Raw genomic sequence first — 20,320 nt, 5'->3', positions numbered from 1 at the left:
CATCGTTTGTGTTTTCTTTACTCGAGGGGTCAAAACATTGTTACCTTGTTTTTAGTTTATCTTGCTAAGTCTTAGTTGTTTTTGATGTTTTACTTTTAGTTAACTCTAGTTATCTTCCGTTTGTTGATCGATCTTAGCATTTGAGTTCAGAATTCTGTTTTTGTTTTGGTTATTGAAGATCGTTTATGAAATGAAGTTTTTAATGCAAGTGGTTTTGGATCTGATGTTCTCTGATTCATTTCTTTTGTTTAGTTCTAGTTCTGCTCTGCTTTTAAGTTAGATCTGCATCATTTAATTGTTTAAATTTAGATCTAAGTCTGAGATGGAGTTTGCGATGCATTCTGGTTTGGAGTTGATGACTTCTGAGTTAGATTTTGTTCTGCTTATTGTTCACCGTTCTGTTTCCGATTTCGCTTAGTTAGATCTGAGTTTTAGTTCGTCAACTTGCATGAGATTAGGATATATGCTATAGATCTGCTTATTTCTGTTCGATTTGCATGGATCGGTGTTTTAATTTGTCTGTTTCTTGTTTTTATGTTAGCTACTCTGTTTAAATCTGTAGTAGTTGTTTCATTTAGTTGCTTTGCGAAGAAGAAGGTTGTAGTTCGTTAGAGTAGCAGTCCCTGTCACCTTCTCATTATTTTCAGCTTTTAGTGGTGCGTTTAGTTGTGTCAGTGGTCCCGAGTTACTTTTTACGTAAGTATCATCCCATCCTTAGTTTAGTTGATCAGTCCAGCATGTCACTTGGTTTTGAGTTTGTCTGGTAAGTTGATCAGTTTAGTTATTAGTCTCAACTTAACCCACTGGAAAGCGTGGCCGCAGCCAAAACCCCTCCAATGTCCTGAACACAACTCGCCACGCCTCTGTCCTTGAGGGATTCGACCCTTACTTCCCTTTACTAGTTTGTTTATAGTATTGTGGGTTAAGGTCTTGAAAGCTCTAAGTCTCTCCGTTTGCATAACCAACGACCAGATAGTAGCTTGCTTGATCTTTTGGATGTTTAACTTGATCAAGTACGTGAACTCTATGTGCTTTATTTTATCTGCATACGAACTTTAGACCTTGAGACTATGAGAGCTTCTCAATATGCCTCTCAGCTATTACTGAACGTGTGAAGTTAATTGCTGACACGAACTTGAACACGAAGAATCACCAATTGGAAAGAACTTCAAGAACTTTCACATAAGAAATAGATCGAACACAAGATGAACGTGGTTCGGTTACAAGAACCTACATCCACGGGAAAGGGAGGACTTCTTTATTGATCAACAGCGTATAGCAGTAGGAGACTACAACCGAGCTACATGCACACTAATTATAGATGACAAACTTCTGTTTCTACAATTTACAGGATCCTCGATCTTGAAATGTAAAGAGATACTCTCAATTCTTTATGTGTGTATGGTTTGATATTTTAGTGCACGGACCCAATCTGTGTATTTTGTTGCATTTTCGGACGTAGAGTAGATTTTGACTTTTTAAAAAGGACGAATCAATACTTTATAATAAATTTTTGCATGTCTTAGTGTACCATCCTTCATGGAGTAGTATTTAACTAAAACAGGGACGGAACTAGACTTCTAAATAAGTCGGTGCTGAATTTTAAAAAACGTAATAATAATATTAAAATATTAAATTTATATATGATATCTTTACAATTTTTATGAGACCGTAGATGATAATTGTTTTCGATGAGTCGTCAATTCTTGAAACCTTATAGCTTGTAGTAGTGAACAAAATCTTGGGTACTGGAAAACTCGAGTTTATCAACTATTTCCTCCGTTCAACTGAAGATGATCAACTTTCCTTTTTGGTTTGTCCCAACTAAGATGACATATTACTAAATATGTAAACACTTTTATCTCTACTTTATTCTTTCTCTTACTTTATCCTCTCCACTTAACACACGAAATAAAGCTACATAAAATTCAGTGCCGTCCAAGGAAGGGATCATCTTCCATGGAACGAAGGGAGTATATCACTAATAAAAGTTTTTAAGTTTATTGGGAAGAATCATACATTTAGTGCTAGCAAAGGATTTTTTTGACTAAAACAACTTATGCAAGTAAGCAATTTTATATTCGTTTTTGGGAAATAATTATTCATCTCTTGAATAAGTAACAAGAACCTAACAATTATGAGAAAATATGAATTTAAAATTTAATGAATTCTCCTTGATTTTAAAGAAAATATCGATGCATAATGAATAAAATTATGAATAACTACTACCTGCACAAGAAAGAAGAAACTACTCGATCACTACTACATAATTTTATAATCAAATCACAAATTATAGTGTTTAACAATTATAAATACTAATACTACTGTATAGTGTCCTTATGCGGTGATTGTGAATGCAGATTAGATGTATTTTCAATTTTGCGTAGGAGAGCTGCTGTACTTGGGCTTTCAATTTCAACTTTCAAGGGCTTTTTTATTTCCTTTCATTATTTTACAAATTTACGAATCAAAAAATATAAAAGCCCACAAGTCCAAAAGTCCACAACATAATAAAATTAATAACCCACTTAAAAGTCCAATTGGGCTTTCAATTTCAACTTTCAAGGGCTTTTTTATTTCCTTTCATTATTTTACAAATTTACGAATCAAAAAATATAAAAGCCCACAAGTCCAAAAGTCCACAACATAATAAAATTAATAACCCACTTAAAAGTCCAATTGAGTCTTCTTCTTCGCGCACAGATATAGAGGCGTCGTTACAGTCACACGAATTCAGGGGTAGTCTTCAAATTCTGGCCATCCGAGGAGCCGGGGCGGAAATTAGGCGGGGGTGGCTACAAAGGGGGAGGGTCTGGGTCCGGCAGCGTCCAAGCCCCCGCTGGAGCGGTGGCTTGGCCACTGGTGTATCCGTCCCTGAACTAAAAAATGATAAAGCATGTATGTGACTATGTATGGAATATGGAATGATGAGCAAGTTGATTTATGAAAATCAAGACACAAATATTTATAAACAAAGCATGCCTAATCTCCAAAATCTTCTAAAACGTTTTAAGTATATCAAAATATCACAATAACTAATTATGTTATTGAACATCATCTTCTAAAACATTTTAAAACCTCTCTATCTTTTAAAACATTTTAGATTTCCCAAAACATTTTAAAACTCCAACATCTTCTAAAAGATGCAAACTTAATTCAGGGATTAAATTTGTAAACCACTCTTTACAATATTACCATATGCGACCCATTATTTTTCTACTTACAACACAGTACCTAATAAAATGAGATTCTTTTTCCACTCAAATGTGTATTTCCTAATACTCCCTCCATCTCTAAATAATAGTTACATTTTCCATTTTGGTTTGTCCTATAAAATTGGTCCATTTTATGTTTGGTAGGTTTTTCTCTCTTATGATGTGAGATGCATTTTTCACAATACTCCAATCACTTTTTCTTTCTAACTTTCCCACTTTATCAATATTGTATTAAAACATTTGTCATCCCCAAAATCTCTATTTTCATGGAATTGACAAAGTATCTATTAAAACTCATGTCACACAACTTAGCGTGCACTATTTTGTGTGACGTGGGCCTATTAGCAGATGTGTTCTAACAAATGTAAAAAAATTGGTCTAGCGTAATAGGATGCTGCAAAGCTTCTTACCTTGTGGTATGCTATCACTATTTTCGCAGGTATATCATTTTTATTGTGCTCACAAATTTCTCTTCATTATAAAAATACATATTGAGGATATCTACTACGTTGGGCTAGGTTGGATTGATTTTTTTTCATTTTAATTCACCGCTACCTTTAAAATAAACTGATTAGCTGAGAGAACTACATAGTTATTCTAATGTTTTTTCTTAAGTAATCAAGTTGCTTGAGCTAGGAGATTATTTTTTTTCCCTTCTTTAAAAGAGGATTATTAATAGATTCCCATGTATCCTTTAATAACTCGAGCTCTAACTTATTGGATGAAGGAGAAGTGTCTTACCATATGAGTATAATCTAGGTTGTCACTTCTCAGCAGATAAACTAGTACTTTTATAAGCAAAACGACTCTGAAAAGTCGAGTAAATCAATATTATGGTTAATCTAGCAAGCTGTAAAAGTTTAATCGACTAGACACCTCCAATGATTTACAGCTCTTCAAATATTGTATAGAAAAATTTGTTTTACAGTATGAGAGAGAAGTATATTACAACGCATTTCATTGTTTTGCCAATTCTCCTGCGCCTACCCATGGCATGGCTACCTCTCTTCACCTATACCAAGACATCCTTCAACCCTACGTACCGCTACAAAACGTCTCCATCTCAGTTGATCTTTGGCTTTGGTCGCTTCGGCTTTAATACAAACCAGAGTGCAAGGCCAACAACAAAAAAACGCAGGAATTGTAGTCATGTCAAACTCCACCTCTACTTTCCTCCGCCTGGTTGGATGGAGACTCGCAACAGTCACATTCACGTAATCAGCAAATCTGCAGAAAATAGCACTTGTAACTTATCAGAACAATAGTATCTTAATCTGCCCCATACCGGAGGCAGAGCGAGCGACAATGTATAACAGATACAGAGAGGTCAGATGCGTTAACATTCTTAAGCAACTCAAACGTTTTAGTGCCAAATTCGGAATTCATTTTATTAACCACGAAGAAAGGAAAGTCGGAAAACTATGTTACCAGAAATAAATGGTAATTGAGAGGTTAGAAGTAATATATAAATATGCAGATATGCTAACCCTTTTGTTGCATCCTGTAGAGTGTAAAGCAGTCTCAAGGCATCAGCATAACGTAGTTCTCCAGTAACACTTGATATCTGAAAGAGAACCAAGAAGATAAATCAAAATGAGTGGTTTTCGCCTAATGACTAAAGAACTAATCAGCACTGTGCATGATGTGTCATTCCAGCTGTGCACTTACTCTTCTCCACAGGCTGATGACATAATTATACTTGTTCAGCAACTCACGCTCCTGGGATAGGAAGAGCTTGAAAGTATGTTCTGCTGTTTCTCATTTAGTGTCAACAACAAGAGATTCAAAGTACTCATTCAAAGTTACAAATTTTCAATATTAAACTATAGATAAGATCTTAAGACCCAACTTAAAACCAACAACAAAAATCATGTAAACGTAGAATGAAGATGTCTCCCCTTATTGTGGCATTAGGATAAAGTACAAACTATGTTCCTGAAGGAACTGAATTAGACATTTAATATCAATTTAGGGTTCTTTCTATTGTTTTTTCATCTATTGTCTCCAGAAATAACAGAGGTACTCCGGGAAAGATTCTTGACTTTGTTTTGTTTGATGATTGTTGATATTACCAAGACCGTGATACCACAAAGAGAGGATACATGTGCGCTCCATCAAAAGAAGATTGATTGCTGAATTCACAAGTTGTATTGACTCCTCAAGAGTTGTGAGTATATAGCTCCTAGCAATGGTATCAGACTGGAATTGGGAAATATGTATGTAACAGAAAACGGGTTACAACCCACTGACCATGTCCAGTCCTGTCGCACATCAAGGTATGATTCAGACCATAATTTGTAATGCAGATGTCTATTCCACCTCTCATCCCCACATTAGAAGTTATAAAACTCACGTTGGCATGCATTAAAAGTGTCATGAACATCCAAACATTTAACAAGAAACTGATCACAAAAGAATCAAAAAGAAGAGGAACAGAAAAGACATAATGGGTCCATGGCCCAAGCCGCCCAACAAAGTAACCAAATAAAGGGGAAGCTAGAGCCAAATTAAATCTATGTACAGCATAACTCATTGGTGTAAGGATATAAATGACAAGATATGCTTCAATTTCATTTGGATGGGAGCAGCTAAACTTCTGAGTAAATGCAAATGAATCCAAGTTAATGCTCTTGTTACCAAGTTACTTCTCATACAAGTCCCAAATACTTATATATAACTGGAGTTTACACTATCAAACAGGAAAGTTCACAGTAGCAACGAAGGGTAACCTATGGGAAAAGTCAAAAGTTGGATAATAAGACCATAACTCAAAGAAAAAAAATTCAATCATCTCTCAGAAGGAGATAATCCAGGTGGTCTAGTCTAACAGTGGGATGAACAGTTCAACAATGTTTGCCTGCTCCAAGAACATCATACAAAAGAACGGTGAAGGAATATTAAGAAAATCAAATACCAAGTCCCTAAAAGTACTCAACTATGGTCTTAACATTGACTTTCTAGACCCATTAGTTTCTTTCATGCCCGCTTAATCCAGGTAGAGAACTTTCAGGAAACTCCAAAATATGATGTTCCAACAGAAATCCATATACTTCAATATATATACGATTTTTAGCAAGGATTTCCTTCAGTTAATTAGCAATACATTCCCTGGCTGTAGCTTTAGATGGCAAGCCTGGTTGGCAGTTAAAGCTTAATTAAAATTATCAATGTGTTTCATAACATCTGTAGCTAGAAGCCTAGAACTTTCAGAAGCAACACTAGAATTTCAGTTTCCCATCATTTTGTGTACTGCAGATGTATAGGATTCCACATGTAGAAGGCTAGAAGCCTAGAAGTCACAACAAAACTACGTGCATAAGAAACTTCCAAGTGCATACTATTATTGAGAAAATATTGGATATAGATGGAAATCAAAATTACCGAAGATGATGCATATATAACTAATGAAAAAAAAGGCATACACATGTTGGCTGAAGTGAACCTGCTGAGAAGGTAACACCAAAGAGGAAAGCCCATGCACTAGATTTTCCAGATCAACAGGTAATTGTTTAATATGTCTTACTTTCTGCACAAAAAAAACGAAGAATGATTACAAGATTGGATATACTTTATCTAAAATTCTAACGAATGCTTATTTCTACATATCTTTACCTCTTGTATGACAAAAAACAACTGAAAAGAGATTTTTTCATAATAGTGGAATGCACCATCTGCAAGGGATGGAGAAATAATGTGCCTCAAGGAACCCCAGAGGGTTGCCCCTAGGTGTGAAAGGAAAGTGTCACGTGCAACAGTGTAGTTCTGGAATTCCTGCATGACCAGAGTGTGGTCAGGATAATAAATTGGTTTTGACAGACAAGAGAAGAGAGTAATATACATCAATTGTCAGGATTCCATTTTGAACCAAGAACATTATATATCAGACATGTCTAACTTGGAAAAAATAAATAGCAAACCTCATGTGTATCACTGAACAAAGTCCAGTTCTCCATGCGTTTCAATGCGTGTATGGCTTTTGTTTTATGACTTTCATCATATTCCTCGCCCTCAAAAGACTGGAGCTCATTTTTCAAATCATGCATGTGCTCATCAAGCTCTATTATTATGATGTTGTAGACGGTCAATTAGAATGTGAATGAAGAGGAAATTGGCAAAGATATCCATTAAGCAAAAGCACATTACCTTCATAGAGTGAAAGTTTGATCTTTCTTCCCTTACAGTGTCTGAAAGCAAAGAGCTCATATATATCTATCTCAGCTAGAAGGATATCAATGGCATGATGATCATTCTGCAGCATTTGATATGAAATATAGCTCTTAAATCCAATTGAATAGATGATACTAACAGCTTGAATATATGCTTTTCGCATCGAATAGATATATTTCACAACACCTTTGATGACTACAGCAAAAGCTTTCTACATGGAGATTGTAAAAGCATAAATGGCGCATAGCATTCACAAATTCTGAAGACAATTTCCAGTAATCGAAGGGGCTCAATCATTATACCAAGAAGAATAATCTATTAATCAAGCTTGGAAAATAAAGCCAAGAAATCAGCATCTCATGACCCGTGCAAGGGATACAACACAATTTCAAGTCTTTCATAAAGTCGTGACAAACAAGAGGTCCAAGAATCATAATAATATATATACTGTACAAGGTTTCATAGAAGCCATATTCAGTAACTCAATGACACCATTCAGGTCAAGATGAGCACCCAGGTTGCACTCTCCGGTCTCCACTAGAGTAACTGGACAGCCAGTCAGTATACATTTTCATTAACTCTCCAGTCCCATTATTTCCACTGTATTTAACAAGTCTCAAAGGAGTTACTCATGCTTATTCATGCATAATATTTGATTCATCATTCAAACCTATGAAAGAGATACTATTCAAGGTCAAAAACCACACAAAAGAAAACTGAAAACAGCTTGACTAGTGAATGCCTTTCAAGGTGGGTCAACATTCTGTTATACATAGAGTATCAGAAAGGCGCAAACGTAGCCCTGCTGTTGGACTCGTTGCTGTCACGACTGCTGTGGGATCGTCTTTTTGCTTAATTAGTTTTGTCAGTCTGGTTAGTTATATTAGTTAGGGAATGCTGACTATTTGGCTCGAGAGAACAAAAGGAGTCTTTGTTCTTGCAAGATCCCTCTAGGATCTGACCTTTAATCAGTAATGACACTGTTCCGCTTGGGTAGGAGAGTTCTTGCTTCTGACTGTTCTTTTTACTGTTAGGATATTGGTTCTATGATTTTATTCTAATATTATTGATCTGATCACTGTGTTAATGTGTTTGTTCTCCTTTAGTTCTGATCTCTCTACTTGTACAAAGAATCAATTTTTTTACTATTTGTAAATCGGACATTACTGCTATCCCTTCTATAGAACTTTTTTCCCACTGAAGTGATCCACTGAATTAATGTAATAACTAATACTATGTTCACCCAGTCACTAAGACCGAGAGATATCAAAACAATAGTGGAAACAAATAGATACATTTTTTAAATCTGAAACTAATACACATTTTTTAAATCTGAAAATGCTTGATCTCTCTACTTGACTCCAAAGAACATAAGCAATAAAAAATATGTCATCATTTCGGCTATATAGCATTTCCCATTATGTAATTGAATACTGTAAGAAGCTGAAAATGCTTACTTCACCAAACACCGCAAACTTATCCTGAATTGCCTCTTGTAAGCGATCTTCAGCTTCATCTTCTGATATTTCTGGATCATTACAAACATTGTAAAGATAAATAGACAGCACATTAGTTTCCCATTATCAGGAGGTGGAGGTTTATACTGATATGGAGTGAAAGGAATCATATACAGTGACAACTAGAAACAGACAAAGGTGTACCAACGTGATTCAAAAATAGACCTCACAAAATGAAATAAAAGGATATAGACAATAAGATATATATACACAAATTGAAAATGGCCAACAAGATTTCAGATAAATATATAAAGAGATGCATGGAATCATGAAAAGGAAACAGGTGATCTGCAGCTTATCCGAATACCATAACTGCGATTAGTTTTACTTCACATCCTCTGACCAACTAATACCTGCAACTGCACCGATAGTTTTCTCCACATGTGGTAGGCTTTGTTCTGTACGTACTCCTTCTCCGCCGACCGAAGGTCCCCATGAAAAAGGTCCAGCAGACAAGTCGAGAACGCCCACCTGGTATAAAACGGCTAACAACTGTTAAGTACCAAGATCTTGACTCGAGGGGGGTAAAGAGAGAAGAGTAGGGAGACTTCACCTTTGATTTCCAATCCACGTATCTGTGAGACATTCAGCATGAAAACCATCTAAGTTTCCAGACTCTAAATATTTCTTAGTAAAAGGCTTGAACTTTTCATTCTTCCCTTCCAAAAACTGCAAGATACTTTGAAAGATCATACTAGAAGACCTCCCAAAGAGAAGCTTGCATTACAAGGCGATAAAAGCTTCCACAATCTGATCGTCACAGCCAGTCCAAATTTAAAGATATGAAACTGGTATCTGCCGCTCTTAAGGAATATATCAGTTAGCATTATCCATAAGAAGAATATACCTGCAGAACTTTGCTCTGTATCATATGAGCTGTGTCTTTCCCTTGATATAGCCTCTCAACATTGTTCAATGTGTCCAGGAATCTGTTATACCAGTCTATCTGATAATCATTTTTTAAAGAGAGCACATCAGAATCACAAATAAGGTTGGGTGATTTTCCGATAAAGGAATGGAAGAAAGTGAAAAACAGCAAAGGTCAAGCTACTTTTTTTGTAATTTTTTAGTCTCAAACATACGGAACTAGCTCGATAACTGAAAACTTCAGAGGCAGCAAGTACTACGAATAGATGGTACAGAAGGAACGAAGAAAGCGAGAAACAGCAGAGGTCAGGCTACTTTTTTATAACTTTTCTTTGTCTCAAACATACTGAACTAGCACGACAGCTGAAAACTTCAAAGGCAGCAAGTATTACCAATAGATGTAACAGAAACATAGGGATGCAAGCTACAACAGTGACTGGTTGATTAAAAACTTATCACGTGTTTCTGTATTGCATAACGAACCAGTTGTTAGAATCAAATTCAGAAAAGAAATCTCAACCAAAGAGAATTGAGTGAATTCCTTCAGGGGGTTAGAAAGTTATAGCAAAGTAGTGGTGGTATGACTACTTAGAAGAGCTCAGCAATATTTTTTCAATTTATATGTCACAAGCAGATACACACTCGGAAGTATAACTAACCGTGTCAGTCTCTTCCATTATAGTCCAGGAAAACTTTGCCATTGGATGCTTTTCATACAAAGGTCTTTTGATTTTCTCAAGAGCTAACAAATTATTAAATGTATATATTAGGGATATAATAATGTACTAGTCATCTCGCCAAAAAGGAAAGAGTAAAAAGCTAAATAGAAAATACTACTACACACCAAGAACACTCTCTGGAATATTTCCAGACCGAAGAATCTTTGTCTGCAAGGTCTTATTCTGCAAAGCATCAGAACTGGGAGCTGGGAGCTCAAAGACGTATATCAGAACTGGGAGCTCAAAGAATCTTTGTCTGCAAGGTCTTATTCTGCAAAGCATCAGAATCTTTGACATACATTATTACAAAAAAAAAAACCCTCTATCCATAATAATCAGGTAAAAACGTATATCAGAACTGGGAGCTCTCCTCCAATACTAAAACATATTGAAAGATTTCATCAAAACAAAGCCAAAATAAACCTTTTAAAATAGTTAGGAAAAAAATGGTGTTTTTATTTGGTTCTAAGTTGAAGCTTTTTTTTATTCAGCTAGCAACAGTAATACAGTATACGGTCATAGCGCATCAGAAATGCTCCTTCTATACTGTGTGAAAGTTGGCGATGTTTAATTATATTATGGTGACACCATGAAAGTGATATGATAAGGCATGAGGTCTCTACTATAATTCTTTTAATAGAGTAGACTCAATCAGATCAGTAGAACAGAGAACTCTCTATAAGTAGATCAAGAAGTGAATCCATGATTCATGAGTCATAGAGGATGCTAGTTACACATTCCAAACCTGGATCACACAGGAAGCTAATTGAATATTAAGTAGATTTCTAAATTTGGCACTTCATATGCTTGTGTTGTATTACAGAAATTATAGCTGGTAATAGTAATACTAGAGAACCAGCTAAAGCAGGAATGTAGTTCCTAATCCAGTCATAATCCAATACAAGTATAGTTATTTTTAAAAGCATTAGTAGTTAGCACAGAGCTCTCATCATAGTATCTTTTAAGATCAGCATATAATAAAACATCATCACTTAGAAGTAATCCAGCAACAGCCTTTTGGAATAGAACTTTCAGTCCTTAAATTTCCATGGGTGGGTTACTTGGTTAAAATGTTTTACGAGGCACTGTCTCCAAACTAAAACTAACTCCACAACTTGAGAAATAATGAAACCTAACCAAACCACATATACTTGTAGCCAATGTCTTCGGATTGGTGTAGCTAGGAAAGGCATGTCAACTTAGAGAAAGTACTCACAGACAAAGTAAATGTATTCAGCCTGCATGCATCCTATTCTTGTTGTAATAAATGGGGTGTAAGCACGGTCTAAAACAACTGAACAGAGGCGCATGGATGCCTTAACATTGTTTTTTTTTTTTTTGGGGGGGGGGGAGTACTCTAAACATACAATAATGCAAACGTCATTTAGAGAAGATATACAATAGCCAGGTTTATCTCAAAATTTGATTGCTAATCCTCATATCTCAGAGAAAATGCTTGATGAACTTACCGATAGCCATATTTAGGTCTTTTTGCATCATGTTTTGGGTTCAAACTAAAGATGTTATATGTACCTTCCAGTTCTAAATATTCCACAAGACTGCTGAAGACAACACTGATCATATCAATATCAACTTGCCAAAGACCTGCAGAATCATCCCTTTGAAGAGAACAAAAATTAGTATGAAAAACAATAGCATAGACCAACCAAACTAAAAAAAATATAACAAGTCTTCACCTAGTTCACAGGGCATTAAAATACCTGGCACTGGATACATCATCACTGCGGCCGAGGACATCAATTGCATGTTCAAATATGGATGAGACTTTTTCGCCCATCTGGATGGCATGAACAGAAAAGCTACAGGTGCATTTGACAAAAGATTAAATGTAAATAATCAACAATGGAAATTAAATCAAAATCCTAACAGCATCAGGCAAACAATAAAAAGTAGTAATTGACAGAATAATTAGTGCGAGCATTACTTGTAATTTATGTGACTGACAAGTGGAAGATGGTGACGTTGCTCACGATGGATGTTAATCTTGTAAAATGGTGTAAGAATTTCTCCAATTTTTGGAATTTTAGTGTGCTCAAATATATGATCAATTTTTGGGAACCATCGCTCTAGTTCTTCTGGATTAAGCTTAAAATCTGCAAAACAAAAACATTGGGGATAGTCATAGATAAAATCCCCCTTGTAAAAACAGTAAGATGATTGAAGTGATCATTCGCAAAAGTGATGAGTGCATCTTGCCATCTCCAGATACCTTGGTTCCCATTGCCTTCAAATCCAATGAAAACAAAGTTTACAGGCATGGGAAGGTACACTGAGTCAACTTCGAAAAGCTTGAGATAATTTGCGATATTTCCTAATATCCAAAAAAAATACAACTTCAAGATCTGAAGAAGTGAAATATAAGGCATAAGAACTTCATACACCATGAGTAAGGAAATTAATCATGCAAACCAATGCAATTCTTAGCTAGTAAAATTACTGTAAGTCTGCAACTGAAAACATTCATCAGGATCAGATACTGCAAAGACAATCTCTAATAAAGTCTGACACATTAAAGTTCTTATAGACCTTTGTGATTCAAGGCCAACCAGGCAATTCAAAACTTTACTGCATACCACACATCCACACCTACGAAGGGGTGGAATAATGAAACCCTATAACACATTAACACTTAGCCTCATTTAAGTACCTGCCTTGGTGAAGTTGGTGGGATCAAGTTTGCTTGGGTTAGATGATTCCAAATCACCAAAACCTGCATGCCTTGAATTCCAATCACAAGGAAAAAAGTAAGTAAAGATGACATTCATATGACTCGAAGGAAAAGGCAACCAACAATATACGTAAAACAAACTGAAGAATATAGAACAACATAATACCAGTTCGCATAACAGACTCGCTCCAGAAACGGCTCTTCTCCTTGAGATTAAACAAGGAGAAAACAGATGATGGTGATTTACCACTTTGACGATTATCAAACGGAGCCCCATTTGACGTATCCTGTAATAGCTGATATAAATCATAAAAAAATCAAGTCAATCAAACTACATTTCCACCAAGGCTAACTCAATATTCATCTAACCCCCCGTTTCCCCTCAATTTCAACATTATTTTCTTCAATCTAGAGCGGCAGGGGCTTATTCAACTTATGTACAAACATTAAAAGTAAAATGACACAATCAAGCAATAAAATGAAAGCGAGTAAAGCTAATTTAGACGTCAAAGGTTCACTACAATTAAAACAATCTAAAATTATGAAAAGAAAGTGACTAAACTATTCAAAGATGACAAAACGGAAAAGAAAGAAGCACTCACCAGAAGGGAAAGCAAGATTAGGAAGAGAACGCGAGAAATGTGAGGACCGAACATCGGAGCCGATCTCCAAATTCAATCTTGATTCACCTCGTACAAGCTTGAGAGACAATAAGCTTGATTGAGAAAAATGGATCAAGGTTTTACAGCGAGTGATTACGAGGGGAAGTGACACCATCCGGTGCGTCGAGACTCGAGATACAATTATCTGCAGTGGACCAGTGTGTTCAAATAAAGGCGCACTTCTCCCCTCAGTCTGCCAATAATGTTACATTTATTATGCTCGGATTTAAGTAATTATTTGATTTTATAAAAGAAATCTGTTTTATAATAAAATGTGAGTAAAGCGAGTTAGTTGAATATATGGATTATTTGTAAAAATGATAAAAATTTAATGTGACATTTATTTACGAATGGACGTAAAAAGGAAAATAGGATATTTAATGGCGAACAAATGGAGTACACGGTAGGGAATTTTATCTCATTTTTAATTTTCATGTCATGAGGTGTGTAAGTGATAGATAAATCACATAACTCAGGCTTGATCACAAAAATTATTGTGAAGTTTTATACTAAGAGTCAAATTTTTATACTAATACTCTCTCAATCCTTGAAAATTTGTCACTTATTTTCATTTCCGTCGTCATTAAAATTTTGTCACTTTTCATTTTTACCATTTTTTTAATGAACCTCACATTCCACTAACTCAATCTCACTCACATTTTACTATAAAACTAATATATAACAGTAGGACATACATGTCACTAATTTTTTTAACTCACTTTCTATAACATTTCTAAATACTCGTGCCGGGTCAGATGGTGACAAATTATAAGGGACCGTATTATTCAAGATGAATTACTTCGTCGAGAAATTTAAGAGCAAACATTGGAATTTATTAAGCTCGTATTTACCAGATTCATAGCAATAAAGAATTGTTTAGCAATAGTATTTAATTTCCAGAAGAATGTTAAGACTGAAAAATTAACTTCAATAATGAAAGTTTTACAATCAGAAACTAGAGTGGGCAGTAAACTCATACCACTATCCATGAAATTAATTAAGTTTATTGAATGTTTTTTATCTAAGTAGATAGATTATATGATGCTGCCTTGTAAATTGATAGTTCAATTCTCCTTCCATGGGTTTCTGTTGCGATGCTTAACAGTTCTGATAGCTTTCCATACAGCACTGTTACACTTGATCTTGCTCTTGGCTTCCAAGTAAGCTAGCTCATACCAGATGCTGCTGCTCGACGTGTTTCCAAACCGCTCCAACATCTTTCTTGACGCCTCCATGTACTCGTCTGTAAGGTCCAGGTTCTTCTGCATCTCGTCTAGTGCTTTCCTGCTCGTCGCCAGTATGCACACGTGCTCGAACGCCAGCTTGTAGTCGGGGATGTAGGGCTTGGACGAGCTGCTCTTCTTCCACACCAGCGACTTGAAAAAATGTAACTGCTCGGAAACAGGCAGCACCAGTGGCCCTAGTGTGGTAATGTTGGCCTTGGGAGCATGCCCTCCCACTTCCACCACATCTTTGCTCACTGACAACCCTTGCTTTCCTCCCGCGTCTTCCTTGAGCTGTATGCTCCTATAGCTCCGGTCGTCCATTCCTTTGTGCGTCCGTACCACCTGCACAAAGGTACGAACAGGATTAGAAAATGTGCAAATACTCCATCCGTCCCCCAATTTGAGTCACTCTTTGACTCGGCACGGGTTTTAAGGAAGAGTTTGAATGTGTGGTGTAATAAATGGAGTTAGGTAGTGAAATGTGGGGCCCCTTTGACTTTTTGTATAATAAATGGAGTTAGGTAGTGTAAATAATGACATTTTTTTGTAAATTTTGCTAAATATAGAGGGTAATTTTGATGTCCAAAAATAGTAAGTGAGAAGAGTGACTCTTATTCGGGAACGGCCCGAAATGGAAAAGAGTGACTCAAATTGGGGGACGGAGGGAGTAGTATATAAGGGCCTTTTGGGAAGTGCCCATAAAGGAACTCTCACAGTGGTATCAGAGCCCTGGTTTGGACTGGGCCTGTGTGGCAAAGTGGACCACTTACATGGTTTAGTTGATATTTTGACCGCCACCGCTCAAGGCGGTTGTTGGAGAGCAGCACGGCGGCGGCCCCCATCCGGAAGAAGCAGTTGGGGAGCAGCATGTCCAGCTCGTTCCCGCCATACCAGGTGAAGCTGACAACCTCTGTGCTGACTATCAAGGCGTACGAGCTTGGGTAGGCTTTCAAGAGGTCGTCAGCGAGGTCCACTGCGGTTATGCCAGCGGCTCTAACAAATATTTAAGCTCTAACAAATGTAGGCTCCATTTTAATGTCCCTAGAAAAAGATTGGTTGTAAGAATAGTTATATCAAACACCACCTTTTTTACGTGTCCTGTCACACGCTTTGCACATTTTTAAGAAATAGAATTACACATTATACAATATCTAATGCATTTTTCAGTCATGATAGATGTAAGTACTCCTTGGTTCTCTTATAGTTGAGACAAAAAATTTCGAATTAAGAAAGGAATGTTTAGTTTGTTAAATAGATAGATAAAAAAGTAACAGAGAGAAAAAAGTAAAAAGTGTCGAAATATATTTTACTAAAAAAAACTGATTTTGTCAAGCCACTCTTTGAGTGAACTCGGGGTTTGAGAAAAGTCCGAGAACACTAAAACATTTTCTTTTTTCAAAAGCGATCTGTCGATCTATTTTTTTGGAACATATGTCGTATCTGACTAACTCCTGGGGAACAGAAGCCCACTAACCTCCTAATGAACTGAATTCTCGAAACTCTTGGTGAAACGGAATGTATGGGCTCAACCCACTACAACCCCAAATGTACTAACTCATGGTGAAACGGAATGTATGGGCTCAACCCACTACAAACCCAAATTTACTAACTCTGAAACTCCTGGTCTAGTAGGGACATCGTCCTTGCTAGTCAGTCGGATAGGCAACGTTCAAAACAAAACATGGCTTGACATAACATTCGAAACTTATTTTTCTATAAAACCGTTTTTATCATAACTCATCTTTCTTTCATCAAAAGCCGAACACATACCCTTCAAAACTTCCTTTTTTTTCTTAAACGTATTTGGATCAAAACTCATTTCTATCGGTCAAAGCCGAACTCAAAAAATCAACGAAGGCTTCATTTTCCTCGTAAACATTCTTTCAACAAAACTCACTTCTATCGGTCGAAGCCGAACTCAAAACTTTCAAAACTTCCATTTCCTCATAAAACACTCTTGAAACATAAACTCACTTTTCTATCGGTCAAAGCCGAACTCAAATATCAACGAAGGCTACACTTCATAAGCACTCGTAAAGCAACACATAACATCATATAATAACACCAAGCAAATAGCACTTTTCATAATACTTCACATTAAATAGCAAGCTCGCACTTAACATCATATCTTAAATAGAAAGCACATAAAAACACGTCTCATAACAACTTTAGTAAACTGAACGCCTCATAAAAACACTTTAGTTCGAAAGCCCACATAAAAACACTTTAGTTCACATAAAAACACTATAGTTCGAAAGCCCACATAAAAACACTTTAGTTCACATAAAAACACTTTAATTCGAAAGCTCACATTCACATCACTTTCACTTTACGTAAATAATTGTAAACATACTTGCAAGATATTTTCTGAATTTTAGAAAGCCCACCTCGTTCGCTTAAAACTCCTTAACTTGATTTTTCCTGATTCCGACCTTAGCTCGCGGAGATAACCTTTTTGAAAATATCACAACGTTCTAATAAGACTCGAGAAATTCTTATACTTTTAATTAGAATTAGAATGCATGCCCCTAATTAATCACGGCCCAAGAACTTAATTAGAATTCTTGAACAATACCAAATTAATTTCCTTGGCCCAAAACCTCAACTTTCTTTCTCTTCCTAATCCATCGGTCCTTTTAATAATTTAGAGCCCAAATCTCTTTATTTGTGTATTCCTTATACACAAGAATTGGCCCAAATCCATTAAGTGGCCCAAGTACTCCTTTTCACCCATCGTGACTTCTCAACTAATTTTTCCCTCAAATCAAATCCCTACAGCAGCAGCGCCTATCCTTAATTCCTCCGACGAATTCGCCGCCAGCACCCCTCTCTCCGGCGACTCGTCGCCAACTCGCCCACTCCACTTCACATTCCCCATTTCACCTTTTATTTCCAATTGGGAACTCTAAATGAAAAAGAAATATTAGCGGCTTTCTCCTCCTCGGCGGAATCGCCGCTCCTCTGCGTCACCGGAGTTCATGGTGCGCATCGCCTACAACTCTATCACCTTTCCCCTCCAATTTCAAATAAATGAACTCAGATCGAAAAGAAGCGAGAGGCAGCGCCTCTTCTTCCCCAAATTTCAATTAGAGATTTCCAAAAACAGTGGCGGCTTCTCCTCCACCTGGTTCACGGCTCCCTCGCCGTTCACCTCCGTAGCCGGTGCATCAATCGCCGGCGGATTTCTCCAGTTGCACGACGAGCGGAGTCTCTGTCTGCTGCTGCCTGCCGTGGCTATTCCGCGGAGTCCCTGCGGCATTCCTCGGGCTCCGCTGTCTCCACTGTCACGACGAAACTTCGTCGCCGGACAGTCCATCATCTAAGCTAAGTCTCCTTACTTTATCATCTAGCTAATCCTTGTTGGAATTTATTTGGTTGCTTATTGGAATGAACTTAATCTTTCCAAACTCCACTTGCTACTGTCATTAAGTCTATGGAATGCTTTGGGCATTACTTAATTATTGAGGCTACTGTTATGAGGTTTCTACAGCCATGATTCTATGTTCTTGGGCCTAGCATGATGTTCGAAATAAAGCAGAGGGTGTGCTAGTGTTTTACCTCTCCTTCGAGCGTCGGACTGCCCTTAAGCTTGCCGCCACTCCTTCCTCTCTTGCTGCACTTCTTGTGTCTTGTGAATGTAGAGAGGTGTGAGGAAGGAGATGGTGTGGGGCTGGTATTTATAGCCAAACTCCTTTGGCATTTTGTGGCTAATTTGGGATAAAGATTCCTTCACTTTTGAATTTTAAGCTAAAAGCTTCTATGCCTAATTTGGTGTAAGGCATTGGAGAGCTCCAATTTCTATTTTAAGCTAACAATTAACCTCTCTTTTTGAGCCTTGTGAGGTTGTTGTTTACTCCAAAATGGTGTAAGTCTTGGGGTTGTTTCTAGGCTGACCTTTCAGCCTTGGATTTGGGGGATTTACCTTGCTCTTTTGAGCTTGGTGATGAGTTCACTCCCTAGAGGTCCTTTGTGTTGATTTCCCCTTTGATGATGCTTGACTTGAGGACAAAATGGGGCTGACCTCAGGCCCTCTATTGCAGCCTCGTGGCTACTTGTGTAGTCTATTTCATCTCCTTCTAAATTGGGCTTGTGTCTCCTTTCTCTTTAATGTATGAGCTCATCTCCTAACCTCACTTTTGTGTTATTTTTGTAGATGCAAAGGCTGCACATTTGGAGTATTGTGGGGGATGGAATCGAGAAGAATGGAGACAGAGAAGAGAAGGAATCTACTAAACATCTTTCACTTTGTTTTATTGCTAAGTTTAGCAATTGGTTAAGCATTAGGTTGGGAATAGCTCTTGACCAAGTCTTAATTAAGCCCCTAGCTTGATGTTGGTTCCTTTCACATATGTAAACATGTACTATTTGTAATTAAATTTCCTCCAAGCATTTTTCCAATAAGAATATCTCTTCTACTTTTATCATTGAAGTAAAAATTTCCTTGCACTTTAAATTCCAAGTGTCTCTTTGTCCAGCTTCTTCAAGTAGAGTACCTATAAACGTGACTCCGGATCCAACGCATATAGTAGTTTCCATATTATTTGAACTTTGTTTTCAAATATGCTTATTCCCATCCTTTCACAAATTTTTTCCACAAGCTTATCATAAGAAACACTTTCATCCAAGATAATAAATCCTTTTGAAAAAGGAGGATCATATGAAATAACTGCTCCGAGAATTATCTTTCCACCCCAATATAAATTGGCACACTACGCATACTATCTGCAATAATGTAAAACACAAATAAATATGTATTACTTTTACATTTATCATTATGTAGAGTAAGCCAAAAATTAGTCAAAAATTATATACCATTAAATGCATCAAATATATACTATCATAACAATCCATCAAATATTGATAAAAAAATTATATATATACTAGAATATATAATATCATAACAATCTATCAAATATTTCTATTAATTACATTACAATATATATACTATCATACAAACCCATCAAATATTGGTCAAAATTTAGATATACTAACCGAATAGAAAGACTAATGTTTGGAAGAATGAGCCAAAATCGAAATCTTCACCCTTAAATCGCTGATTGTGTCGATCCGAGCAAGGGTTTCTTTAAGATGTTTCGTATTTGGAGAGAATTTCGCAATTGGGGAGAAAAAGTGATTAGGGTTCGCATTTTTGGGAGAAATCTTGCTGATATCTGAATCAACGCTAACACGCCTACCTGGATGGCGTTTTTATCTTAAATCACGCCAACTTTGATGGCATTTATAACATAAACACGCCC

At 36.6% G+C, this 20,320-nt stretch overlaps 1 protein-coding gene and 1 pseudogene across 1 annotated transcript; both read right to left on the bottom strand.

The window, feature by feature from the left end:
* Positions 1-4,097: 4,097 nt before the first annotated feature.
* On the bottom strand, positions 4,098-14,696 carry LOC121796668 (annotated as a pseudogene).
* A 47-nt stretch (positions 14,697-14,743) lies between these two features.
* LOC121796667 (3-ketoacyl-CoA synthase 6-like) lies at positions 14,744-16,063 on the bottom strand (the record flags this gene model as incomplete). The annotated part of the gene is made up of 2 exons (XM_042195471.1): positions 14,744-15,404; positions 15,833-16,063. Coding segments are annotated over 2 exons (735 nt in total), but the record flags the coding sequence as incomplete, so codon positions are not given.
* Between the last annotated feature and the right edge of the window lie 4,257 nt (positions 16,064-20,320).

The sequence above is a fragment of the Salvia splendens genome, chromosome 3 (assembly GCF_004379255.2).
Source record: "Salvia splendens isolate huo1 chromosome 3, SspV2, whole genome shotgun sequence".
Taxonomy (NCBI): Eukaryota; Viridiplantae; Streptophyta; class Magnoliopsida; order Lamiales; family Lamiaceae; genus Salvia; species Salvia splendens.
This window is presented reverse-complemented; position numbering and strand designations above follow the sequence as displayed.